The sequence below is a fragment of the Plodia interpunctella genome, chromosome 14 (genome assembly GCF_027563975.2).
Source record: "Plodia interpunctella isolate USDA-ARS_2022_Savannah chromosome 14, ilPloInte3.2, whole genome shotgun sequence".
NCBI classification, from domain to species: Eukaryota; Metazoa; Arthropoda; class Insecta; order Lepidoptera; family Pyralidae; genus Plodia; species Plodia interpunctella.
In genome coordinates this window covers 5,563,103-5,589,080 of record NC_071307.1, presented here as the reverse complement: position 1 = coordinate 5,589,080, position 25,978 = coordinate 5,563,103, and the positions used below count along the sequence as shown (strand labels likewise).

Below are 25,978 nucleotides of genomic sequence, written 5' to 3'. Positions count from 1 at the left end.
TTTTCCACAACAACACACCGAACTCCAACTAATAAACAAAAATAACTCATCACGTGTCTTTCAGATCTAAAAATAAATTTATAATAAAAATATTATTTGAGTAAGCAATTGAGTAAATTTAAACCATGACCCAAATTTGCTTAATGTGAGTAATAGTTTTGGTCATCCTCAATCTATTCATTTAAGTATTTATTTAAGCTTTATTGCACAAAAATACAATTTTTAATAATACAATACGGTCGTATTTTTTTTGTTGTTATGGTTTTGTATGAACATATACATACAATCTTACTTTTATCCCTAACGAGGTTGACAGAGCCAAGTGTTGTGAAACTCAAGGGCTACATTTATCTGGCGCGCCATAAAGCTAAGTGGCCATTCAGTTTCCCACCGCCATGACTGGCTTTTTGATGGAACTGAGTTTCAATAATGATAGGCTAGCCTATTGCCTATCATTATTGAAACTCAGTTCCATAGCTAGCCTATGAGAAGAATCTTCCATCGCTTCCAGGTCAGCATGGAGGACAAGAAAAATAATTTAATAAAAATAAAATAACGCATATTTCCGGTTGCTTTTGTGGCTGTTATACAGCGAAGCACGAGGTCAACGTAAAAATGAACCTTACAATTTTACAGATCATTCTTTGATTTTACAAAACCTGACGTCAACCCTATTTTGAAATACGCTGCTGAGGCTGTGTCCCTTAGTCGCCTTGTACGCTATTCAAGGGAGGATATGGAATGATCCTTTACTACATAAATAATCTCACAGAACATTTTCTTTATGCAATTAATTTCATTAAACGGACATATATATCTGGGTAAAATAGATCTTATGGGACTAACATAAACACAATTATTATTGATTCTGATATTATACTAAGGAACAAAGGTTATTATTTTGTCTAAATTTTGTGCAATTGAAAAGCAATTTTCATGTTAATAAATAGGTCTATAAAAGTCTGCTCGAAATTACGTATAACTTCTAGCATATTTTAAGCCATTTAAAATTACCCATCGAAAATGTAAACAAGTCGTATATCTCAGGATAGCTCTGATTGGTCTTCCTTCCTACAAGGCTGTATGGTGTGTACATTAACCACAAATTTTAAAATAATTTGAAATTTAAATTATTTTAAAATTTGTTGTTTGTCTTCTGATTCTACCAATTAATTCATTTAATTTTAGAATAACTATCAATACCTACGCGAAATTCAGTCACCACCTTAAGCTGTTTGACTCGTTGTGGCATTTCGCGCGAGAACACAAAAATTATAGTCGATCACCGGCATTCTATATCTGCGCCGGCGCCGTATAACCCGTTTCACGCGCCAGTGGTCGCCAATCCGTGACGTGTCTACTGAAAATTACAATGTTTCCGCTTCTTTCATTGTATTTTTATCTTACACTATCACTGGTTTGTTTGTAAAATATTTATTGCACATTGGTACTTAAAAAATAGCACTTTTATATTTAAAATATTATTAATATGCTCAATGACGTGAATGACTTTGTCCGTCAGTCTTGGATAACCACGAAAGAAATGTACTAATAAATGATTTTATAGAATCATAGTTATAATGACATTAATAAAAACTCTTGCATGTCCAATGTCCATCCTCGATCATTCTAAAAAAGAATATGCTATGATAAATAAGATTCTATGATATGATAATCTCAGCGCTTGTGATCCTTCCTTCCTTAGTCAAACATAGAGCATTCGTCGTCAGCATATTTTAAGACATTTTCCAAGACCTTTACCAAGACGGGCAGAAGCGGTCAAGCCAAATATGTAATTTTACTTTGAAATAACTAAAAGGAGATATTGTATAAACTTCAATCAAGTTTTGCAGTTTGCAAATACAAAATATAATAATAATTATTATTATTTAACATTAATTAATATTCTTGCATGCCATTAACCATTTCTGGGTACCGATAGTAATTGATCACACTTAGCAAAACTTAGGGTGCCAAAAGTTGAGAATCTCTGTCTGTAAAGTCTCCACGCGTAATATTTTCATTGGGATTGTTGTGAATCGGCGCTTCAAAGGAATTTCCTGCTCTTAATCAAGGAACTGCTTAACGTTTCTGGAATACGTTACACCGATGTATGGTAAACTTCACGTATTATGAGCGTGAGGTTAGCCAGTCATTTCGCGCTTGCGAGTTTCAGAACTGTTTTGGAATGTTAAGCATATGCACGAATGTTCGCATTCCTTGATAGCCGTAACAATTAATTAAAATGCCTCTTCAATAGAATCATCAGAAAATAAGAAAATTGAGTTGGTAAAACTGTATTTTCACAATGTTATTCAAATTATTCATCATTAGGTAATGATACTGTTCATTGACAAGCATATTATAAAGATAAACATTAATGAAAATACAAGAGACAGAGAGAGATACATGAAAAGAGAGTGGGGAGGCGTTTACCCAGCAGTGGGACAATTCTATAGCATGAATTTACTCAATCAACCAAATGTAAAAGTCTTATCTTTTAAAAATAAACGAAATGTCGATATGTTTATAATTTGGCACATTTCCTGTTCTAGCAAAAACTTATCCATCATCTGGTTGTTAATTCACGATTACGAGTTGAATGGTAGACGGCTTAGAATAGCTAAACACATAGTCACGTAAAAGCATATATTGAACGTCGTATGTCCTAAGACTTCTTAATCTATTCGTAAAAATTTCCGCGTCTACGTTTTGAACACTAATTGGATTTTTAATTAAAATCGTCTTGAAAAGCAAAGTTGAGATGCTTTTGCAATTACATTTGACTAATAATTAAATTTATCATTAGGAGCACACAAAAGTGATGAAAGTAAAAGTTAATAATAGAACCGTTTCCTTTGGTGAAATCCGACCCTTTTTCTTATATTATAAACTATTGGTTCAATGTGGTAGTAGTTCCTTGTAGACAAAGAGTAACACCCCAACTTAAGCTAAAAGTTAATTGTTAACAATACAAACGAAATTAAATATATATATTATAGCTTACTTCCACATATTCTATAGAATTCAAGTGTTTCTCGATTAGTTACCCGCGCTCTATCCGATACTGGGAATCCTAACTAATTCTATCCTACTATGAGAGTGACAGAGAGAGAAACGGTTTTCTTTTATCTTCGTATTCCCTGTTTCATCAGGATTGATCTATAAATAAGGGTGGCAGAGGAAGGGAAAATCCAGTGTAACAACACTCGCACTCGGATTCAGTTCTTGTTACAACTGCAAACCCTACAAATCAAATATGGTGAGGAAAAGTTTCGAAAAAGTTTCGTGTGAATGTGAAAGTTATAGAAAATGTGCTATGTGGAATAACGTGTCGTATGTGATATACGAACTGTATTTTAATACTTGTCTTTGAAGATCATGTAAAACCTGATATGACTTGCAAAAAAATTGTTTTCAAGAAAAATGTTCCAATGTTATTTGATTGATTCTAGTTAATATGTTTCGTTATCAGAAATATTAAGCGTTCATTCATATATATTTACGATGTTATCACCTACGTATGGAGAGTCGTGAAAGCTAACGTCTGAGAATTTTCTCATTTAGTCCAAGTTTTCATTCACGTGCACAATGATTATACAGGAAGCGCTATTATAATTTTATGTTGTGACTAACTTTACGAGTGTCGTTTTCGTTATTGGTGAGATAGAAGATAATGTTGCTAATTGTTTATTTTAAAAAGTGAACTGACAAAAATTTTAGTATACAGTTATTTCGACATCGACTGTGTTGAAGTGCGAAATATAATAAATAATTTAAAATAAAATAAAAAAACAAAATGTTATCAAAAAGCCAAAAAGCCAGTGACACGAAATTGTTAAAGACGTTTCCTTTCCCATCCATAAAAACGATAGTGCTAGGCAAGGAGAACATGAATGGCTAATGCTAAATGATAATTTTCCCAGGACTCTGACGACGAACAGAAGATGGCGATGCTACGCAAAGCCTTCCAGATGTTTGACACCACCAAATCAGGCTTCATCGACGTCCTGAAGATCTCCACCATCTTGAACACCATGGGCCAGCTCTTTGATGACTCTGAACTCCAGGCTCTCATCGAGGAGAACGACCCAGAAGGTATGGTTTCAAATTATAACAGATACAGTACCACGTCTTTGCATGAAACCACACGCTAAAACGCCTTAGAATAAGACAACTCCATGTCCATGGATGTCGTATGAAGCGAGTAAGGAACACATAGCCTTGCCAGCTGATAGGCAACAATAGCGTTCTTAAGGATTTTTGGCGGTTGGCTACCAAATTTTTTTTTTCTTTGATGATCTATGCCAGCTATAAAATCACAGCCGGATCTTTAAATTTGAGTTTTTAGATATTTTAATTTTAGTCTTAATTTTTTTATTTTAAATTTGTTGACCTTTCACAAACTTCACACAAAAACATTAAACATCCCAAAACATCTGTATTGCTTCATAAAGTTTAAGCGTTTACATAACTTATGAACAATCCTTCTGAAGTCCATGAAAATCGTAATCATTACTCATTTTGTCACCAATGAAACTGTAAACAACTATAGATCGTTAATCATCGCAGTCAGAAGGTAGGTGTCGTGTGCGACTGCGCGAGAATTCACTGTCACTTCAAAACCATAGTTTATAAGGCTCTGAACACACACGCACTCTTAATAAAGTTGAAACATAAACGGTCTCTGGGTCTCTGGATGACCTGATGGTAGACTGGTAGATACTTATGTTTGTACCATTGTCCTCCTTTTAATGCAGTACAAAGTCCTCCTTTTAAAGTAGTCAAATATTCTATTTAAATGTAAAATATAAAAAAAAGGATTTTTTTTTCAAGAACACTATGTAACAAATTTAAAAAATATATAATATTATTATCTACAAATATGTTTATTTATCATTTAATTTGTTTTCGAACTACTACTAAATTAGCGTTATATAATATTTGTATTTCGAAACTAACATTAAATATAATATTGTGGTGTTAACGTATACAGGTATTAGATTTACATAATAAAAATCCAGGGCGCTATGCAAATGAAGCTGCACCTATGCTATGCAGACAATAATCCTACACGTGCCGTGTAAGCGCGACATTTCAAAGATATTTTGGAATATTTTTACGCTTCACCGCAAAGTTATTTGTGTGCCCACTCTGTCTCTCTCTGAGTTTAGTTAGTGTCCGACTAAAAATATGAAGGATTGATTTTACATCCGAAACTGAACCTCTAGCTCGGATCTTAAACATAATTTTGACAAATAATACCTTATTTTGTTGACCTACTGATACGTAAAAATAGATATCAACGGATCAGATCGAACGGAATCTCACCGAAACCGAAACCAAATACTCAGTCGGTCACTAGATATATATAGTTCTGAATAGTGTCTCGTTTGCCTTGATTTAGTTATTTATGAAAGGACTGTTGAAAGAAATAGACGATGTATAAAGGAATGCCAAGGTTCCCGGTAATGGATTAGCTAGTTTTAGAATCGTGTTACTTTTCACGCCTTTGCGTGTCGTCTTGTTAAAATATAATTCTTTTGTTCTCATCTTTCTTTCGCTGGTTTCATAAATATCATTACTAGTATCATTAATGTCGCATGAGAAGTACTGAAACGTTTTTCGAATTTTATGTTATGCTTTTACAATGTCGTATAGTGGTCGTTTATAAGATATTTTAGTCGAACTGTGACATATTTATGGCATTTTAAAACAATTGTATCAATTTGTTATATAGGTCAGTAGACACGCATATATTCTAGGCGAACAGATGTTAGGTTACAATATATCAAAACCTTACATACTTATTACAAAAAGAGTCCCTTAATCGCGTCTGTATAAACGATAAACTCAAAAACTACCGGACGGATATTCATACGGTATTCACAAATAGAGAGTGTGTAATTCCTGGAGAAGGATTACGTGTATAATTTATTATGGTTATATCCGAGTGAATCCGTATAATAGCTAATAAAATATAATTTTGATTTACTTTTTTTCAGGAAGTGGCAAGATCAATTTTGATGGATTCTGCAACATTGCATCCCACTTCTTAGAAGAGGAGGATGCTGAAGCTATGCAGCAGGAACTGAAAGAAGCTTTCAGGTAAGCTTTCATTAATTGAAATCGACATAAAATAAGTTCTGTTTAAATTTAAAAAAAATCTTTGAAAAAAAAATCTAAATTCAGTAAAATCTTTTTAATGTAAGGTAATGCTTGATTGATCTATCTCCACGCGACTACTAAAACATCTCATCTACTCCACTTACAGAGGAGCAATAAGCTCCTCCGCAATAGCGCAGTGGGTAACGCGCTCGGTCCTCACAATGGATCATTGCATGGGTTACCAAAAGTTGTTATCTTGAGCTACCCCGTGTTTTGTTAAGCCATTAAGCAGTCGTTAGAACCCGCCATATGTAATGGGCGCGCGTAATGGATCACTGCCCTTCTTATCCCTATAAGGAAAGCTTGTATCTCCGCAGTGGGAACGTTTCAATGGCAGATGATCTACCATAATAACAGTAACAACCATTTCATCTTCAGGTTATATGACCGTGAAGGTAACGGCTACATCACCACCTCCACGCTGAAGGAGATCCTGGCCGCGCTGGACGACAAGCTCAGCAACTCAGACCTGGACGGCATCATCGCTGAGATTGACACTGACGGCTCCGGAACCGTTGACTTCGATGGTCAGTATATTCATTTTATCACTTTTCATGAGTCCTATTAATTTTATCAATTCACAAGAATATGCATAGCGGACCCTGGGCTCCGACGCTTAACAGTTGGAAGAAACTGGGAAAATGCTCAGATGTAAGACAAGAATTTGCTCTCGACTTTATACCGCGTGATATTCTCGATTCTTCCTTCAGATTTTCGGTAAATCGTTATTGCTCTCCTCATGGAATCTATATACTAAATTAGAATATTTATGCATTAAAATCATTAATTTATATTAAGACAAATTTGGTTCAAAACACTTTCTGTTCGAACGATCGAACTTGACCTGATTCTCCACATAGGAATGTGGAGTTGGATTCACGCTTTATGAGTGGTTAAAATTGGAATAAAGAATTTTCTAGCATATCTATATACTATGTACAAGAACAAGAGTAACTGATTCATCAACGACCAGTCTAAACCATAGGAGCTATATAAACTTGAAATTTGGACAGCAGCTTTATGTTAAAAGATGTATCCCTGAAGGGGTCAAAAGGGGCGACAAAGTTATCTTCATCCGATGGACCGAAATTTTGTACACAGTTTTGATAACAATGCATTACTATGAAAAGCATGACCGGATGATGCGCCCAGGAACGGCTCCCGAATAGGCAATTCGTCAACGGACAAGATTTTTTGTCACGCATTGAATGCAATAAAATATCTCTCTGACATCAATAAAGCTTGTGTCAAAAATTTCACTTTTGCAAAAAACCCATCACCATGATCGCTTCAGACTTAACCTAAACGTGCTCTTTTGTTTCTTTTCAGAATTCATGGAGATGATGACTGGGGACTAAATTAACAACAATCGACGTTATAGTATTATTATCATTAGAAATTATTATACATTGTAAAAGGAGGCTTTGTCTAGTACAAAATGATAAATGCGGTATTCGCATGGTTGTTGACCATCACGTCACATTTGTTTAATCTATCTTATAGATAGGCTTGTTATAGAGATATTATAATGTAATTTAGTCCGCGGCTTGTTGGCCAGGATTCTCCGAAGTCGTTCCAAAGAATTGTTTCCGGAATAATTCACACGAAACGGGTTCACTGTAAACAATTTTATACTAATATTTATAACGCAAATTGTTTTTTGAAACATTACTTAATATCAAATTAGTATCTACAATATTAAACATTATCAAAGTATTTGTGTTTTTTTTACCTATTTGTTTCAAAAAAGTAGTATTTAAATTTTACTATCCCATCTCCAAATATTTTTCTTGTTACTATAAGATGTTCCAATTACTATAAGGAATAATCTCGTAGTACCATTTACTGGTCCCTACTGTCTTGTACAATATTTTTACTGTTGCCATTAATCTATTGTTAAAATCGTTTGTGCAAATTGTGTATCTGGACCAAAATTAGATATCTTCCAAGACCTACAATTGGAAAATTGTCCAATTGCATTTTGTTTCCTGGGAATATAGTACAGATGAAAACAAAAGTATTAAACGATCTCGTGCATTCTGAGATGCATTGAATTATAGTCACATGTTTTATAACTTATAATTTTATACTCGTAATTTATAATAACTCGCAAATTACAAAAATGATGAAGAATTGATGGACTTTTTTGTCGTTCTCTACCAGTTAAGTATTTTCTAAGAATAAAACAACTATAATTTAGTGAATTCCTGAAATGCTATATATATATATATATATATATATATATCTTTGACTTATGTATATATATATAAGTCAAAGAATGGGACAACTTACGCGTTTTCCTTGTTATTTAACACGGAAAATGCCTCAACACTTGTGTGCACGAGTATCCAAAATTATGACTGTTTATGTAGCACCGTCAGGACCTCAATTGCCAGGGATCTAGAGTCTCGTGTGTGTTACATATAAGACTGATTTAGTTTTCGCATTATTTAGTTGACCTCCGTAAGGCCATTCGTGTGGTCAGCAATGGGTACGTGGATTGGTATCTTATTTCTCGGTGTGGCTCTGTCTGCCCCGGCTGATGAGTTTCGGGCTCTGGTTAACGAAGGTGGTATGTATTTTATTATTATTATTATGTTTACATTTTTATGCTCGGTCTCTGTTTAAAATAGACCGGTATACTGCAATACACGGGCCTAAGCCAAGTGTATAACAGGAAGGTCGTTAATTGTATTTACGGCAGGATTATCAATATTGGGAGTTGTTATTACATGTTTGTCACTGATACAACAATATTTTATTTTAGAAAAAATAATCCTAATGACACAAACAGTTGTGCATACCAGGTTGGTCCTAAGAGTAAAATTTATAATGAACATTTTTTTTGCCTAGCTATTTGTTTTGATGAGATACGGATCTTTTTCATTTCAATAAGAAATGGTTCCTTTTTTAAATAACTTTGTTTTATGGCGTCCATATTAATAGCAGCATTAATTTATGTTCTGTTACAGATCTCTCAATCAATGATGAATCTTACCGTATGCAAATAATTCCTTCAGGATATTCTCCTCAAAAAGTAGAAAAGCATTCTAAAATTAAATTGACTGACTTCATTAGCCAGGTAATCATAGTTAATTTTTAAATTTATTGCATTTGCTATACCTATATAAGCAATACGTATAACATAATTTTCTTACACGTTTGTTACAGGACAATGAGAATTTTAAATTATTTAAAAATCTTCTTGAGAAAGGTTTTGCTTTAAAAGGCATTACTTTTAATATGTATGATTCAAATACAAGAGAAGCAACAATTGCATTATTTCGTGTTCTCCAAGACGTGAATCCTAATGATATTAAACTTGTAAAAGAATGGGCGAAGCAGAATATAAATGAAGACATATTTAACTATGCGCTGCTATTGTCTGCATTGTATAGTAACAAAGTTGAACTCTCCGATATATTACCACCTTTTATTAATAAACCAAACTTCTTCGTTAATAGTGAAACGATATTCAAAGCTCTGAAACTGAAACTCAACCATGGAAATTTGAGTCCTCAAGAGGCGGAAACTCTGCAAATCCGCAAGTTAGATGACAGTACTTATACTATAAATACTAATTACTCTGGCTGGAATCATCCTATTAATAAATGTGACCAAGATACAAACTATTTCAGAGAGGATATCTCACTCAATAGTTATTACTTTGGACTTCATCTTCTTCATCCATTTTGGATGTCGAATGAAGAATTAGACGCAATTAATCCTAGACATGCTGAACATTATCTATTCTCTCTGAAGCAATTGCTGTCAAGGTACAAATTAGAAAAACTGCACGTTCCAAAAGAAGATAACCCGGATAGTGAAGAATGTGATATTGATTATCGTCCATATTTGATTTATGAGAATGGGCTATCTTTTCCTAACAGACCTTCTTTTGTCAGCTCTAAAGATATATCTCGGGAAAACTTTGTGTCTATAGACATTGCTCTAAGGGAATGTCTGTCACGGCGTATTATCATGATGGTGAATATTATTATATTATTACCTTATTTATTGTTAAGTTCTATTCATTGAATTTTGTACATTGTGTGATATCAAAATTCTTACGTAAGCAGATTCTCATTGGCATCATTTATACTACCATAAATTTATATTCAATATAAACTAAAACATTAATTAATCTTTATGCATTTGAAGTAATAGGAATAATCGAAGTTGATTTTTAATTTCAGAGCAGTGGTTCAGTAAAGATAAACGAAGAAAATTATTTGCAGTTGTTACCAAAATTACTAAGAGGTAGCTTGGATGGTGTATCATCTGGAGAAACTATACGTAACATTTTTGGATATGGAGTCGGAACGCCGAATGTGTGAGTTATATGAAATTTTCTTACACGTTTCCTTTCAAAGACAAGTTTCGAGTAGACGACGACGAACAAATTTAAAGAAATATTTGATACGAAGAAATATTTGATATGATTGATAGAAAAAATCTGTTATACAGATTTTTTCTATCAATCATTATGATTTATGTAATATTAGCTATTTGATATGATTGATAGAAAAAATCTGTTATACAGATTTTTTCTATCAATCATATCAAATATTTCTTTCATGATATAATTCAGTTGTATTCTTAAGTTTGAGGAATTGCTTGTTTACTACTGTAGTAGATTTATATTGATTATTTTATTTCAGGGTTACTTCAGCGCCCTCTATATTGCATCAACATGAAACTGCACTGAGGGATCGTGTCTACTGGGTGTTGATAGAACGCGCTTTAAATTATTCCCTCGATTTCTTGCGCGATATGGGTCCATACGACTTGTCTGAGTATGAAACTGATAGCCTACGCATAATCGATAGTGAAATCGATGATTTTGTTAGCTTTTTTGATTATTACCAGTTAAACATCAACAACGCCCTAGGAAGTAACGATAATACCTATACGCAAAATTCTCAAACAATTACAGCTAGACAGAGAAGACTAAAGCATTTACCTTTTAAGTTTTCATTCAATGTGGAATCTGATATGGAACAAGATGTAATTGTTAGATTATTTTTGGGACCACAATGCTATAATGCCTCATGTTGGGAGAGTTACCATAACTTCTTTGAAATTGACGCTTTTAAATATAGTTTAAAACAAGGTTTTAGTAATATTAGCTGGTCACTTGAAAATTCATCAAGATTTTCATTTGATGACATCTTTAATTTAGAAATGACACATAAAGGTGTAAATAAATATAATATGTTTAAGTTTCCTGCAAATCTTTTGATACCTAAGGGTTTGGAAGACGGTCTTCAACTAACAATATTTGTGATGATAACGCCAGTTACTACAGCTGGAAGTAAGTCAGCAAAAGATATTTTGTATAGAACGATATCTACATCCTTAGAAGTAGATGAGAAGCCATTAGGATTCCCATTTCATAGATTTGCGAAAAATTATAAAGAAAGTGCTAGTAACTACAGATTTTACAATGTATCTGTGTATCATCATAAAAGAACGGTTAATAGATATGGTTATTTTACAGAGCATCTTTATTGATTTTATTAAATCTCTACAATTGCATTTGGAAGTTGAATCCATAAAAGGCAAGCAGGGAATATAAAGGTAGTAATTTTTTCATAATAGGAATGAGAAATAAATTTTATTTGTGAAGTATGTAGATCTTTATTTTATTTTACTAGTTCAGTGATCTACATAAGAAACTAGCAACCCCTATTTCACCCCCTTAGTGATGGAATTTCGAAATATCCTTTCTTAACAGTCGTCTCCTAGTCACAATCTACCTTCCTCCCAAATTTCATCTTCATGGGCTCAGTAGATTTCAAAACTTCGTGATATGTGAGCGTGTAAGTGAGTGAGTGTTTTTGCTTTTATATATAGATTCGTAGGATTATAGTTTTTTAGTAAGAAAATATAGATACAAGTAATTGAATAGATTCCAATTACTAATAACTAAGGAATGTGTAAATTTAAAATAAGACAAGTATTACTATAAAAATTTTTATTTTATTGTGACTATAGTGTTCTACTAGCTTTAAATGTTTTGGTTCAAGAACTCTTTCTCTCTCCTTTATTGTCTAGGTACTTCATTCAGACGGAATTGGCCATTACTCCACCAGGGGTATTGCGGGCCTCTGTGGTAGATATTGACGTCTTCAAAGTACATATTAGGTTGTAAGAAGAGATACGGGTACTCGACAGGACGGTCAAATGGATAGCCCAAAGGTTTGTTGTCAAGGATGATATTCTTCATAGCCTCTAGGTCTTTGCTGAGAGCTTGGTATGGGTACACGAAGACAAAGAACTGTACAGGGAAACCACCCGGAGTGCCTCTGGGCAACATCAGTCTGCTTGGCATAGAGTCGTAGTCTTCGGACATGCTTTCAGGTACCTGGCCCTGTTTCAGGAGTTCATAGATCTTAGACATTGAGACGGAGTCCTCTTTAAAGAAGAAGAATTCCTCAGATTTGCGCTCAACCTTGTTCTGTCCTGACGTCAATTTGTGGGTGAACCAGTCCAATTCCACGAAGTTCATCCAGTTATCTTCCAAGCTAAGAGGGCGACCTTCTCCATCATATTTAGGACCAACAAAGATCTTGAATACGGCTTCCGCCTCAACGTCAGACTTAACATCGATGGTCACGGAGAAAGGTTCGTGGTTCAAACGCGGTTGACGTACGATGAATGAAGAATATTGTTGTTGAATCTCTTGGTCACTTAAGAAAACTGCATTGGTGGCGTTGAAGTCATAGTACTCGAAGAAGGTAGTCAAGTTACCAACACTGACGTCATTGATCTTGACACCGGAGTAGTGAAGTACCTCTTGATCATAGGGCTCCAACCATTCCTTGTACTGTACAATGTAGCTCATGATCTTGTTATAGAGCATGTAGAAGGCGGGATCACGAAGTGAAGTCTGGTAGAAGTCCAGAGCAGACGGCACGAATTCGTAACTGAAATAATAAATTAAAATTATTCATTTAAACGAAATAACATTAATTGATTTTAATCACAGAACTTATATTATATTTTGGATATTGAGACCTTTATTTCGCTGCACATTACATTGATATAATGTAGTTAAGAATAGGTAACATTCTTAAATTTACGAGAAAGAAATAACTGCAATATGTACTTAATAATATTCTTAATCGTGGGATGTTGTGCAAATAAAATTAATATCATATAAACTTAGAAGTCGCGGCATAAGTTAGTCTCATATAAACTTACTTGTCGGAGGTCGGAGGAGCAGCACCAAGCACGCGGCGAGCGATGATTTCGTAGGATTCGTCATAGTTTACTTCCCTTCCGTACTTATCGTACAGGTCCGGGTTTCCTTGCCAAAAGTTGCCAACAAAGTTTATTGACTTGGAGTTGCGGAAGTCTACATCTTGTTTAAACTGAAACAATAATTATTTTTATAACATTCAGAAATGAATCAGAAGTTTTAGTAATTTTTGAAATTAATAAGCCAAAATAGCGGCCACTGGGTTCCTCTCTTTCTCTATGGCTCATGATGGAACCGGGAAAATGCTCTAATGAGAAAGATATAGAGAGACATAAATGAGCCGATTTAGAAGAATGACAAACTATTATAGACATTCTTTAGCCAAACTAAAGTTTCGAATCAAACACATAAATAGGTACTTAAAACAAACAACTTAATTGTACTTACTGCCTTAAACTGGCCAATCTGCAGGAATTGCACAAAGCTCTTTTCCTGAGCATCAAGGAATTGGATGTAGTCAACATTTTCTTCAATTCCCATGTAATAATAGTTGGGACGTTGAGCAAACGGATAGGCTGAGCTCGTATATATAGCTGGATAGTAACCACTCCTCAGAGGTTGGTACCAAGAGAAATCTGGAATTTCTCCCAAGCCATTACTCAAACGCTCAAGGTAGTAACGAGACAAGAGTTGCTGATAGAAGTAGTAGTAGAATTCTCCACGGCGTTCCTTGAAGATACCAATAAAGTCCTCGCCTTTGCCCCAGAAAGGCATAAGATTGTGGAAGTAGTAATAGTAAGAGTTCCAGCCTATGTCTTCTGTCAAATAAGACAATCTATACTCCTGATTTCTGTACGTCAAGGGATTAGAGTAGTTGTAGTAATAATAGTAGTTATTATCCATCTTCCAGATACCATAGTTACTAGCAACTTCCTCATTGAATATACCACTTTGCATCTGTGTTCGGTACATTCTGTGGATCGTATACATGTTCAAGAAATATTCAGGATACAGTTCATATGGAGCTGGTAAGACGATTCCTGTGGTATCAGAGCGCTGAATAATCGCAGCATAGAAAGCATACATGAACTGATACTCGTTGAAATAGATTCGGCCATAGGCTACAGTCTTGTAGAAAGTGTCCAAATCTTTAGCGCTGTAGAACAAGTCATAAATGATCTTAGCTTCTTCCCTCTGCCTGTCGTAGAAAATGGAGAATGTGTAAGCTTTGGGCATGAAACCAATTTCTCGAAGACCAGCAAACGCCCTGACTGCATCTTGGTCCTATGCGAATAAAAAATAAGTGAAGATTACTGATACATCTGTGCTTAAACACTAATATTATTAAGATGAAGTATTTGCAAATTTTGGGCAGGGGCTTTAACATTATGTACTGGACCGATTGTTATGAAATTTATTACTCGGGTAGTAAATAACTTGGAATAAGACAAATAAACTGGAAAAATAAAAACATCATAAAAATATAAAAGTCTAGTTTCACGAATAATATGAAGAATAATAATACTTAACAATTATTCGATATCTAAAATATTCTTCTAACATATTTTTGTAAAATTTACAATTTTACAAAAATATGTTAGAAGAGCTGCATTATTCTGAGTTATTCATTCCGATATTCTCAAGGGACATGACACGGGATGCAGCTAATACAATCGCAATCCCAACTAATATTATAAATGCGAAAGTAAGTACCTCTTCACGCATTATGTACTGGACCGATTGTTATGAAATTTGGTACTCGGGTAGTAAATAACTTGGAATAAGACAAATAAACTGGAAAAATAAAAACATCATAAAAATATAAAAGTCTAGTTGCACGAATAATATGAAGAATACTTACAGAATAGTTCTCTATGCTGGCTACGATGTCGTAACCCTTGCCAACTTTGTAGTACTCCGCTTCGTAGTCAATCTGTCTCACATTCTCAAGAAGAGACAGAAATTTCGACTGGTACTGTAAAAGGTCTCCTTCCACTGTAAAAAGTACAAAAATATTTACTCTGCCAAAATATAAATTGATATGGCAAATCTAAATAAAAACTAGTTCACGTCTCTTCGAGAAGTTTGAGAGGAACCTAAAATTCACCAATAACTTTTCGAGAATCTGGATACCATGGATACCCCATAACATTATTCATGAATGTAGCCATCAGACATTGAATTAACTTTTCAAATATCACAAAATTCAAACAAACTCTTTAGATTACATTAGTTTATTTTTTATTATAGTCTAGCCAAATTCTTCCTTCCTTCTTTTTTTGGGCATTTCGATCACCGTCATTACTCTCTTTCAAATTTCAACAAAGACAAGAATCTTTTTAATACCTTAGGGTATTTATAAATAATCTGTGTTGGGGGCAGTGTACAATTTCATCATTTTTTTAAGATTTTAGAAAAGTTCTTTATTTTGAAGGACGGTAAAGACCAAAAATACCGTCTGCACTGGGCTCAAATAATTCAAAATAACTTACATTTTCTAGTTTCGACGTGGTCATATCTGAATACCGGGAAGGTGTTGCACGCTGCCAGGGCCACGAGGCCAGCTAAGATCAGGACAGTCTTCATCGTCCACCCACCTTCTGACAACTGTACCCGTATTTCTCCATAATGCACTTTTTATAGGATCCGTTATCTGTGTTTGCGTATTATCCAAGCTTCTTATCGGACATTTTTCATGTTTTAAATCTTAATCGTTGCACTATTGACTGCATTTGTTGGCTAATCTCATCTCAATTAAAAATATCACAATTGATACCCAATTAACACAATACTTTGTAATACATGTAGCATGATTTTCCATTCAGAAATAAATTTACTATTTAAAAAAGTGATAAAATGCGCATCGACCTCGTCCATGAAGGGTTCCGTAGTAGCAATACCTATTGGTATAAGCTTTTTCCCGCGGCTTCGCCCGCGTGAATTTCCCACGGAAACCGTAATTTTTCCAGGATGATATGTATATGTAATGTCAAGTACAGAATGTAGTGCACTTTTCATCTTGGGAAAATAAACGCTCCTGTCAGAAAATCACGCGGTTCGAGCCGCGGACATAAGCTAGTTTAATGTAAATAATTCAAAACCTTTCTAAGAAATAGGGCCCTTTTCTGATGGACAGACACGCGGACAGATGGACGATACGAAGTGACCCTAAAAACATTTTCTTATTAGTTTTTGAGGGACGGAACACTGAAATGCAGTTATTATTTATTTAATTGCGTTATGTATCACTTAAGTATGGATTAATACAATCAATGCTATTTTCGAGCATGATAACCTGTAATGATATTTTTAACCTAGGTGATATGTATGCTCATTAACTTTAACCTGTGTAACATTATCCGAGATATCCTAATTACATACAAGTATCAATCGAATTGCAAAAATTACACAAAGTCCAATAAAAATAAAAAATTTGATCAAGTGAGAAATCCTGTTTATGATTTTTTTATTACTATAAAAGAAGGGTATTGTTTTTCGGGCGTATCTTGTATGTATGTAGATGTATGTAATATTCTTGCCGCTGAACGGATGTTTTTTTCGACGAACGGAATGGACATAATTGAGATATCGATATATTAATCTTAGCTTCCGGAGTGTTCTTAGATAGGTGACTTAAAAAAAAAACTTGCCGGCTGTACAACGTTATTGGACTTAAACATTTTTTTTTTCGATTACTACAATACGGGCATCAAATTACCTATATTATTGCACATGTCAAGGATTATTAAGCAGGCGGATTGTTTTCGTTTTTTTTAATTTTTGCTTTTTTAAACATCAATATTTCATAGTTAATTGTAACATTATATTTTTCCAAAAACTATAATTAGTGACAAAATAACATACCTACAAACAGATACACGCACAACATAACCTACTTCATAGATATTTAAATATTTGGCTGCATTGCGACTAAATTTTTCAATCAGTCTTTTCTTTTTCTCTTTGCACTGTTTTCTGTTGCTCGTATAAGAGTGGCATGATCTTGTTAACTATTTTAAATCTACCTATACATACGAAGATCTGTTATCTGCATTTAAATATTAAATTGTTATATACTTGTATTGGAACGCTATTACCTAATTTTCTGAATAAATAATAAAATAAAATATATTCTAGCTACATTATACTGCCTAGTCAGTATAAATTTATAAGGGTTGAAATTTTCGTTAAGGTTAACGATTAACTAGCAAAATGTATGAGATGCTGTCCATGAGCATTCACAAATATGTTTGTCTGTAGGAACACTTTTTAACCATGTAGAAAATAATTATAAGATACAATAATTATAAGCCCTTCGGGCATGATAGGGAGCAACACTGTATTGACATGGATGGGGACAACAACGGCATTTCTTCTCAGCAGTAGCAGTTCCGAAATGCCAATAATTTATAGCTTTTTGAGAAATACTGTACCTACTATAATTTAAAATTTGAAGGGATAAAATGAAAATGCGCATGTGAAGGTCTAATTTCTGAATAAATGCTTTGACATTCTCTATATGAAAATCATCGAAATCACAATCAAGTTTAGGTAAAAATGAAATAATTATAGATAGATGTATATTTTTTCATGTTTTATTATATCAAAATCTAACATAGTCTTCCATGCTTGATCACAGACGAACGACATACAATCCAGCATAGTCTGTCGATAGTCCGTTGGCCTTGTGCCGCAAAACGAACGAGCCAGCGCCAGTTAAAATGGGAAAAGACATGGTAAAAAAAGAAGAATTAATGTATATCTTCCATATTCTTCTGGAAGCTGTTCTTCTGTCGCCGATTGTAAAAATCAATCATGGGTACTGAACTTCATGAAATAATAGGTACTTGAACGTTCTTCTCACAGCAATGAAGCGATATGCTATAGCATATGATAATTCTCAATGAGGTTTGGTGGCAGGCCGAACGTAAAATCAAATTCGAAATTTACTGTTTTACAGTGCATCGTGTATTAATCCATTTTGTGCAAGTGGAATTTAAATCCTCATCCTCATTTATCCTGGGACTTATATCACCCACTTGGATCGATTCTACTAAATATTGAAAATTATTTTTGTTTACATCATGCTTTATCATTCATAATAAATTGAAAATTCTTTTTGTGTCATCAATTCACTAAGAACATTTACGACATACCTATATCATTTTATTGGACTTTTATCTCCTACAAAAATCTTTCTAAAGTCTTATTAGGTACTCGATATCTTGTACAAAATTAGCTACAGCGGGTTATATTTATTAAACACTAGCTGATGCCCGCGACTTCGTTTGCGTAGCCGAACCATTTTTGGTAAGGAATCAAAATTGTTAGAGAGAGAATAACATAAGCCCGAAAGCATATTCTATACATAAATGGGAGTTTTAGCCAGTTCAGGCAAGTTTTCAACCTTCCGTCGTCATCGAAACTTAGCCCATCAGACTGACCAACTTTTGTTAAGATGCTTTTGTTATATCTGTTAGGTATAGTGTTGCGGGTCTGTTGGAGTTCATCATCTAGTGTCCCATATCTTCGATTTTTATACGTTATCAGAAAATGCTCATCAGGGCGAACAATTTTTGTTAAAGTGACTTTTATATATTTCCTACAGTTTAGCTGGTCTTTATAGGTTCTGCTAGAGCTGTTCTAGTTTCCAAATATATCACCCTATATATTGACCAGGCTTTATAGCTATACAACAAAAAAAGTTTCTAAAAAAAGTCTTGTATATGCAAAAGGTATGTACAAAATGAAATATAGTTAATGTAATTGTAAAATTATTTATTGTAAAATAATATAAATATTATTAATTCTTTATTCATTAATGCTTTATTTTGCCTTACTCCTAAGGACTTTCACACTATACTTGTTCTTAGTGATTATGGACCGCATTGGTGTGTTCTGGGTACTGGTTCCACCACGGGTATTCAGGACCCTGGTGGTAGATGTAGACGTCCTCGATGTACATGTTAGGCTGGAAGAACAACTGCGGCACAGGGATGGGACGGTCGAAGGGATAACCGAAGGGCTTGTTGTCTACTACATAAGATGATTCTTTGTATTCGGGCTGTAGCGCTTCATATTGGTAGACAAAAGCGAAAAACTGCACTGGGAATCCCCCATTAGTACCTCTGGGCAGCATCAATCTGCTAGGCAAGGAGTCGTAGTCCTCAGACATATCTTCAGGTACCTGACCCTGATTCAAGAGCTCAACGATTTTTCCAGAAGAAACAGAGTCCTCTTTGTAGAAAAAGAAATCATCAGATGTACGCTGAATCTTGTTCTGTCCAGATGTAAGTTTGTGGGTGAACCAATCCAACTCAACGAAGTTCATCCAGTTGTCTTCCAAGGTAAGAAGGCGACCTTCTCCGTCGTATTTAGGAGCCATGAATAGCTTGATGACGACCTCAGATTCAACATCAGACTTGACGTCGAAGGTGACTGAGAAGGGCTTGTGATTCAGACGTGGCTGACGAACGAAGAAGTTATGAGAGCCAACAGTGGACTCTTCGTAAGAGAAGTACATAGCTCTGGTAACATTGAAGTCGTAGTATTCGAAGTAGGTAACCAGCTCATCGACCTTGATGTCATTAATCTTGACACCAACGTAGTGCAGATCATCTTGGTTATATGGCTCCAACCATTGCTTGTACTCTACAATGTAATTCATGATCTTAGCGTACATCTGGTAGAATACAGGGTCACGCAGGGAAGTCTGGTAGAACTCAAGCGCAGTAGGAATGTATCTGTAGCTGTAAACAAAAAAAAACTTTTAATGCCTGCCATTTTATTGTTATCAATAAAATAAAATGGCAAGCAAAGTAATATAGATTAGACTAAAAGTACTTGAAAGTAAAATTAATTATGGAAGGGAGTTTGTTCTTCATTATATTTTTATCATCTTTTATTTCAAATTACACAGTAACACAGTACAAGCATAGCAACTTCAAGCATAATTATAGTACTTACTCATCGTAAGGCTCTGGAGCAGCACCAAGAAGACGACGGGCGATTTTTTCATAAGACTGTTCATAATTCCTGGACCGTCCTTCCTTCTCGTACAAGTCAGGGTTTCCTTGCCAGAAATTTCCAACAAAGTTAATCGACTTGGAGTTATGGAAGTCTACTTCTTGTTTGAACTGAAAACAGAAAAAAAAAACAATCAGATAAAAATCTATGTGACATTGCTAAATATTCATACAACAAAATAAGCTATGGTTTACTTACAGCCTTGAACTGGCCGGTCTGGATGAATTGTAGGAAGCTTTTCTCATATGTGTCTACAAACTGAATGTATTCCTCATTTTCTGGAGTTCCCATGACGTAATAGTTGTGGCGTTGAGCGAATGGATAGTAAGAATTGTACAAGTATGGGTAGTAGCCAGCCCTCAGAGGTGCAAACCAAGAGAACCTAGGTACTTCTCCCAGTCCGTTGCTCAATCGCTCAAGGTAGTAACGAGACAAGAGTTGCTGGTAGAAGTAGTAATAGATTTCACCGCGACGTTCCTTGAATGGTCCCAAGGTCTGGTCGCCTTCTGACCAGAATGGCACGTTGGTGTGGAAGTAGTAGTAGTAAGAGTTCCAGCCAATATCTTCAGTGAAGTAGGCGAGTCTGTGCTCGTTATTATCATAAGACATTTGATCGGAGTAGTTGTAGTAGTAGTAGTAAGAGTTTTGCTCTTTGAAAACACCAGTAGCTTTAGCGGTTTCCTCTGGGAATTCTCCGTTGAACAACTGTGTAGAGACCATCCTGTACAGAACTTCCATATTTACAAAATATTGTGGCCATAATTCGTAGGGTGATGGTAGGACGATGCCATGAGTGTCAGGACGATGGTAGACAGCCGTGTAGAAGGAATACAGGAACATGCCTTCATTGAGGTGAACTTTAGCCCATGCGGCAGTTTTGTAAAGAGTGTCATAGTCCTTAGCGGTGTAGAACAGATCATAGAGAAGTTCAGCCTCAACCCTCTGTCTCTCTTGGAAGATAGAGAACAAGTAATATTTAGGCGTGACTCCAGCGCGCCACAGCACTAAGAATGCTTGAACTGCTTTGGGATCCTGTAAAAATCACAAACAAAAGTTATTTAATATTTATTTCGTCTAAATATGATTTGATTTCTTTTTTTATCTGTAAATGCTTATGTAAATTTCTGACTGTACTTACAGTGTACATATCCACATGTTTCTCGATGTCATACTCTCTGCCGATTGAATAATATTCAGCTTGTTCGTAGACTTCGACTACATTCTCGAGAAGCGATAGGGCTTTGTACTGGAAGTCGTGCAATTTCTCATCCACTGTGGGCAAATGAAAACAATTATATTTTATTTATTTATTTATTTATTTACATGAAAAAGAATGCTTTTAAAGTTCCTAGTATCCTAAAAAAAGGACTAAGATGATGGTTTTAGTTACCCATGCGGCAGATAAGAAGAAATAACAATGAAAAGAACTACATACAACATAGACCTAAAAAAAATCTGGTTTTTTTTGTTATAGGTTACCTAATTATGACAAAACTATATAGATTTAGGCTTTCAAGTCAGATTAGAGTCTAATCGACTCCTGAAAATATAAAAAACAGATAAAATAAAATAATTAAAAAAAACTAAGCACTATGCTTAGTGCTTTATCATTTTACTGTACTGGGGGTGCAATTGATACAAACACAGAACCGAAAAAAAACCCGAGCTGGGTATCGAACCTTCAGTTACCGGACGGGCTTGATGACCACTATGTCATGGAGGTCATCAGATACATTTTAAAAATAGAATAGTATTGTATTATTATTTTAAAAAATGGCAAGAGAAACACTCACGTTTCTTAGTAGCCACTTGTTCGTGTTTGTAGACTGGAAAGGAGCCCGCGGCCAGGGCCACAAGACCAGCTATGATCAGGACAGTCTTCATCGTTCCCACACCCACTGACAACTGTACCCTTGGAAATTTCTCCCGATTATTTATACTGAATCTTATCAACCTAGATATTGAGATGGGTTTACGACGGGCGAAAATGTTTATGCCCAGTTTACGACCAAGTGCAAAAAAAATGTTTAGCCTCTTACTCATCTAGGCGTTTTCTCTGTTGTACTTCCTATTTGATTCTTGGTTTGTTAATATGTTAAGCTTAACAGCATCGGAGCTCAAACAAATTTTCAATTTACAACAACTACTACCCTCTATCTCTCTTTATTCCATCTGAATCATATAATGAACTTACCTGTATTTTTTACTAATCAATATTCTTAATTCATATCTGGACTGTTGCTAAACTTTGTTAAGCTTCGCCCAATTTTCATCCAGGATTAAATCAATCTCATTCGTCCAGCTGAAACTTAATTCGTTTATCTAAGCAGTATACTATAGCTTATGTCATGTGTATTTAAATTTTAGTTATCTTGCTAATGCTAATCAGTAACTTGTTTTCAAATAGATACCAAAATAATCATTTCTATTTATAGCTTTATTTTTTAGTTATATTTTCAGACATTTTAAATTCAAATTCCCCGGTACTGGCCAGTACAAAATATAAATATTTTTTGTTTTTCTTCAAAAATTATACTATATGCTATTATGATTATTCAGGCCACTTTTGCATTTGTAGGTCAAAACAAGGCTTATTGTATGAAACTTTGTATACAATGCATACCATGCATTCCAAATAAATATTTTCTTTCTTTGGGTTTAAGCCTAATATTTTCCTAAACTCTTGGCAATAAGTCCAGACTTTTTTTTTGGATTAAACTAGGAAAGTATTAGACTTGCTGACTTATATTTTATCTAAGCTCATAAATTATATTATACAATATATATATATATTACATACAAATTATGCCTCTTTTGTCACACCATATCTGATTGAATAATTTGTAAATTGTATGTTTGATTGTTTTTTGGCCGCAGTAATGCCGTGCCATTCTGAATTCCCAAAAGAACGAAGCCTCGTGAGATAGCTAATACCTATTTTGGGATCATAACTTCAATTTCTGTTCAATTTAGATTTTTTGTTCAAATCTGATCTTATTTGAAAAAAGCTATTTTTTTAAGCAAAATCTATAGACGATATTCGATATCAAGTAGGCATATTTTTTAATAATACAATTGATTTGAATATGGAAAAGACCAAATTTTCTATCTTGAAATTTATAAAAAAATCGATTTCCGTAATCCAGCACACAGGTATATTTATACTTATAAAATTACAAAAATATGTCACCTTATCACTACAAAATCGCTTCCCGCTGTCAGTCTCTTCGCATACACTTAGGTAACGCACGCGCGTACGCATAAATCTTTAAAATTACGCATCGGATTTTGATGTGGGTTTTTTAATAGTATGATTCCTGAGGAAGGCTTAGATGTACAATTTGTTATGGTTTTATCTGAGCGAAGTTGGACCAGCTCCTAGTTGTAATACAATTCTTAATACATATATAAATATAACAATATAAATGAATACAAATTAAAAGAAAGGATATAATATATAGTTAGATATCTAATTACTCTTCTTCTTTATCGCTCACGATGTCACAAAGGTGAACTGGTAGACAATGTGAAGCATTAAGCTTAACCTATTGAGCAACTTGATAAGATTGTATTTACAATATAAATATGTGATAAACATACGTAAATAAAAATTCCAGGCAAAAGCGACTTCAACGCGTGTCATCATCATAAGTCTTTCTTTATCCCTACTATAGAGAGCACTGGCTTTCCTTATAAGGGTAAGACAAATGGGCCATGATGACAATGCAGGTCCAAAAAATTGGTAGGTTTTACGATTGCAAAAGCGACTGGCCCAATTAAGACCTTGTAGTTAATTTCTAATTTGTCCTATTTAAACTCGCACATAACTCATAGGCGCTCCTTTCAGTTTACTCGTCAGACGATTTTTCAACACAAAACTCGCACTTGATAATACTTGAGGTAACAATATTTGTGAAAACTAATGCTCATTTAATCTTTCGTCTAGCATTTATATTGAGATCTATAATCATAGAGATCTAAACTTTGCACTGGTTTAAGAGACTGTGAGTACTTATTTATCTATAAATCTAGAAGAGGTCAAGCCTCTTCTTTCTCTTGCTCTTATCCTGATTTGCATTCCGGGCGTTGACATCGGGAGGCCCGTGGTTAACGTAAAAAGCAAACCTTAAAATGTTGAAAATTCTACCGCGTTTTTTCTATTTCTTTATCAATTAGTACTTATTAGATGCATATGTTATAAATGTAAATACCTTCCATTTTGTTCTATCCCTGGCCGTCTTTCCTTTCAATTCATACTTATAATCTGACGCAATCGACTTATCTCTTTTTGGTGTACCTTACCTTAATGCATATTCGTATTTGTTTTAAGTTCTTATATTGTAAACCAAACGAAACAAAGTGAACAATAGTTTTCCTACTTCTTTTATGCAATTTTCAGGCAATTTCTAAAATGAATGCTTTTTAGTATTTGACCTTTTTAGTTAAGTGTTAATATATTAGAGCTAGAATTTTAAAGTTATTTCTCTAATAAATCAAATAAGTACTTAGACAACTCCTAATCTTCTTCGGGTCTTCTATAATGTTTCTTTTTCATTCAAAATCGGGTTCATTCAAAATGTTTATATTATGTGTGACGTCGGAATAATTTTCTTTTCATCAAATATTCATATCTTTTCTTGGACAAAAGAAAGTCCGACGGTTTTGCGAAAGAAGTTGCCGGAAAATCTGATGTAGTGATTTATATTACAATGCATATAAAGCGGTTCTGGTTATGCCAATGGTGCTGGCATGGGATCTTCTGTATTTCCCGCCATCTCCTGGAAACGTTACTAATAGAAGAATTCCTTTCGATGACTTATTCCTAGAAATATTACCAAAGAACTAGAATATTCGTAGCTGCATAATTAACGATTTTCTGTAGGTAGGGCCTGTCAGTAGCTTAATTAATATTGCAGTAGAAATATACAATCAAATTGTTTATATTTTTTATCTACATTTCAATTTCAAAAAAGCGAGAGATCGCTTGTTTTCTCTAGTCTCTCTCTCTATCTCTTTCAATTGAGCGTTTTCCCGTGTTTCGGTATCGGATACCTAGGATCCGCTTTCCTGCATTTCTCTTCCACTTCGAATGATCATTAATATCCTAAGTTATGTGGCATAGCCCGACATTTTGTTCCCTACATAATTTGTATAAACATATTTCTTCTACACAGTGAATACTAAGTATTGGTTTGTAAAAGTGTTATTAGCTACTGAGTTTTTTAAATAGGAGCCTGGTTAGTTTATATATATAAAACAAAATATAAAATTCAGCCGGTTTTAATCTTGTGATAGGTATTTCGTGTTTATGTTCAATAATACTTGTGCAACACGAGAAAGAGTGGCGCTTTACATAGATGATAATGCTGCGTTAAAATATGTATGGTGAATTTTCACTCTTTGTCATAGAGCGCACTTACGTTGTTATGACGTTTTGCGTATAACGGCAAATTACATATGGAACTAATATTCGACTTAATTCTGCCAGTAGGAACATATCCAAAAGTAATGGTGTTATTATTATTTACTCAAGTGGAAGAGATGCCAAGTATTACGGAAGGTGAAATAATAAGTCCCACA

At 34.4% G+C, this 25,978-nt stretch overlaps 4 protein-coding genes across 6 annotated transcripts; 2 read left to right on the top strand and 2 right to left on the bottom strand.

Moving 5' to 3' along the window:
* The first annotated feature begins 3,152 nt into the window (after nucleotides 1-3,152).
* On the top strand, nucleotides 3,153-7,884 carry TpnC25D (Troponin C at 25D). Of its 2 annotated transcripts, none has more exons than XM_053755005.2 (5): nucleotides 3,153-3,262; nucleotides 3,927-4,098; nucleotides 6,006-6,108; nucleotides 6,547-6,695; nucleotides 7,498-7,884. In XM_053755005.2, exons 1-5 carry the CDS (start codon nucleotides 3,260-3,262, stop codon nucleotides 7,524-7,526), a joined length of 456 nt encoding a protein of 151 aa, XP_053610980.1. In that variant the 5' UTR covers nucleotides 3,153-3,259; the 3' UTR covers nucleotides 7,527-7,884. The 2 variants fall into 2 exon arrangements, with proteins under 2 accessions (XP_053610980.1, XP_053610981.1); XM_053755006.2 differs by lacking the exon at nucleotides 3,153-3,262 and adding an exon at nucleotides 3,533-3,661.
* A 680-nt stretch (nucleotides 7,885-8,564) lies between these two features.
* LOC128675538 (basic juvenile hormone-suppressible protein 2-like) lies at nucleotides 8,565-11,803 on the top strand. Of its 2 annotated transcripts, XM_053755002.1 has the most exons (5): nucleotides 8,565-8,740; nucleotides 9,141-9,250; nucleotides 9,340-10,155; nucleotides 10,365-10,501; nucleotides 10,830-11,803. In XM_053755002.1, exons 1-5 carry the CDS (start codon nucleotides 8,656-8,658, stop codon nucleotides 11,680-11,682), a joined length of 2,001 nt encoding a protein of 666 aa, XP_053610977.1. In that variant the 5' UTR covers nucleotides 8,565-8,655; the 3' UTR covers nucleotides 11,683-11,803. The 2 variants fall into 2 exon arrangements, with proteins under 2 accessions (XP_053610977.1, XP_053610979.1); XM_053755004.2 differs by lacking the exon at nucleotides 9,141-9,250 and having other exon boundaries at nucleotides 8,594-8,740.
* A 327-nt stretch (nucleotides 11,804-12,130) lies between these two features.
* LOC128675537 (arylphorin-like) lies at nucleotides 12,131-16,128 on the bottom strand. Its single transcript, XM_053755001.2, has 5 exons — nucleotides 15,865-16,128; nucleotides 15,234-15,367; nucleotides 13,820-14,656; nucleotides 13,375-13,544; nucleotides 12,131-13,097 (listed from the first exon to the last, which is right to left on the bottom strand). The coding sequence occupies exons 1-5, from the start codon at nucleotides 15,956-15,958 to the stop codon at nucleotides 12,215-12,217; spliced, it is 2,118 nt and encodes a 705-aa protein (XP_053610976.1). The 5' UTR covers nucleotides 15,959-16,128; the 3' UTR covers nucleotides 12,131-12,214.
* Nucleotides 16,129-19,133: 3,005 nt separating this feature from the next.
* LOC128675534 (arylphorin-like) lies at nucleotides 19,134-23,776 on the bottom strand. Its single transcript, XM_053754999.2, has 7 exons — nucleotides 23,589-23,776; nucleotides 22,593-22,700; nucleotides 22,192-22,310; nucleotides 21,537-21,670; nucleotides 20,597-21,430; nucleotides 20,339-20,508; nucleotides 19,134-20,121 (listed from the first exon to the last, which is right to left on the bottom strand). Exons 3-7 carry the CDS (start codon nucleotides 22,280-22,282, stop codon nucleotides 19,242-19,244), a joined length of 2,109 nt encoding a protein of 702 aa, XP_053610974.1. The 5' UTR covers nucleotides 22,283-22,310; nucleotides 22,593-22,700; nucleotides 23,589-23,776; the 3' UTR covers nucleotides 19,134-19,241.
* Between the last annotated feature and the right edge of the window lie 2,202 nt (nucleotides 23,777-25,978).

Excerpts from the sequence above, each read along its gene's own strand:
- TpnC25D (XM_053755005.2), top strand. Across the intron at positions 6,109-6,546 it reads GAACTGAAAGAAGCTTTCAG|GTTATATGACCGTGAAGGTA; the intron begins GTAAGCTTTCAT and ends TTTCATCTTCAG. Across the intron at positions 6,696-7,497 it reads CGGAACCGTTGACTTCGATG|AATTCATGGAGATGATGACT; the intron begins GTCAGTATATTC and ends GTTTCTTTTCAG.
- LOC128675537 (XM_053755001.2), bottom strand. The coding sequence starts at position 15,958 with ATGAAGACTGTCCTGATCTTAGCTGGCCTCGTGGCCCTGGCAGCGTGC. Across the intron at positions 14,657-15,233 it reads CCAGCATAGAGAACTATTCT|GACCAAGATGCAGTCAGGGC; the intron begins GTAAGTATTCTT and ends TTATTCGCATAG. Across the intron at positions 13,098-13,374 it reads GCTCCTCCGACCTCCGACAA|TTACGAATTCGTGCCGTCTG; the intron begins GTAAGTTTATAT and ends TTATTATTTCAG.
- LOC128675538 (XM_053755002.1), top strand. The coding sequence starts at position 8,656 with ATGGGTACGTGGATTGGTATCTTATTTCTCGGTGTGGCTCTGTCTGCC. Across the intron at positions 8,741-9,140 it reads GGCTCTGGTTAACGAAGGTG|ATCTCTCAATCAATGATGAA; the intron begins GTATGTATTTTA and ends GTTCTGTTACAG. Across the intron at positions 10,156-10,364 it reads CACGGCGTATTATCATGATG|AGCAGTGGTTCAGTAAAGAT; the intron begins GTGAATATTATT and ends TTTTAATTTCAG.
- LOC128675534 (XM_053754999.2), bottom strand. The coding sequence starts at position 22,282 with ATGAAGACTGTCCTGATCATAGCTGGTCTTGTGGCCCTGGCCGCGGGC. Across the intron at positions 21,671-22,191 it reads ACAAGTGGCTACTAAGAAAC|TGGATGAGAAATTGCACGAC; the intron begins GTGAGTGTTTCT and ends ATTTGCCCACAG. Across the intron at positions 20,122-20,338 it reads GCTCCAGAGCCTTACGATGA|CTACAGATACATTCCTACTG; the intron begins GTAAGTACTATA and ends TTTTGTTTACAG.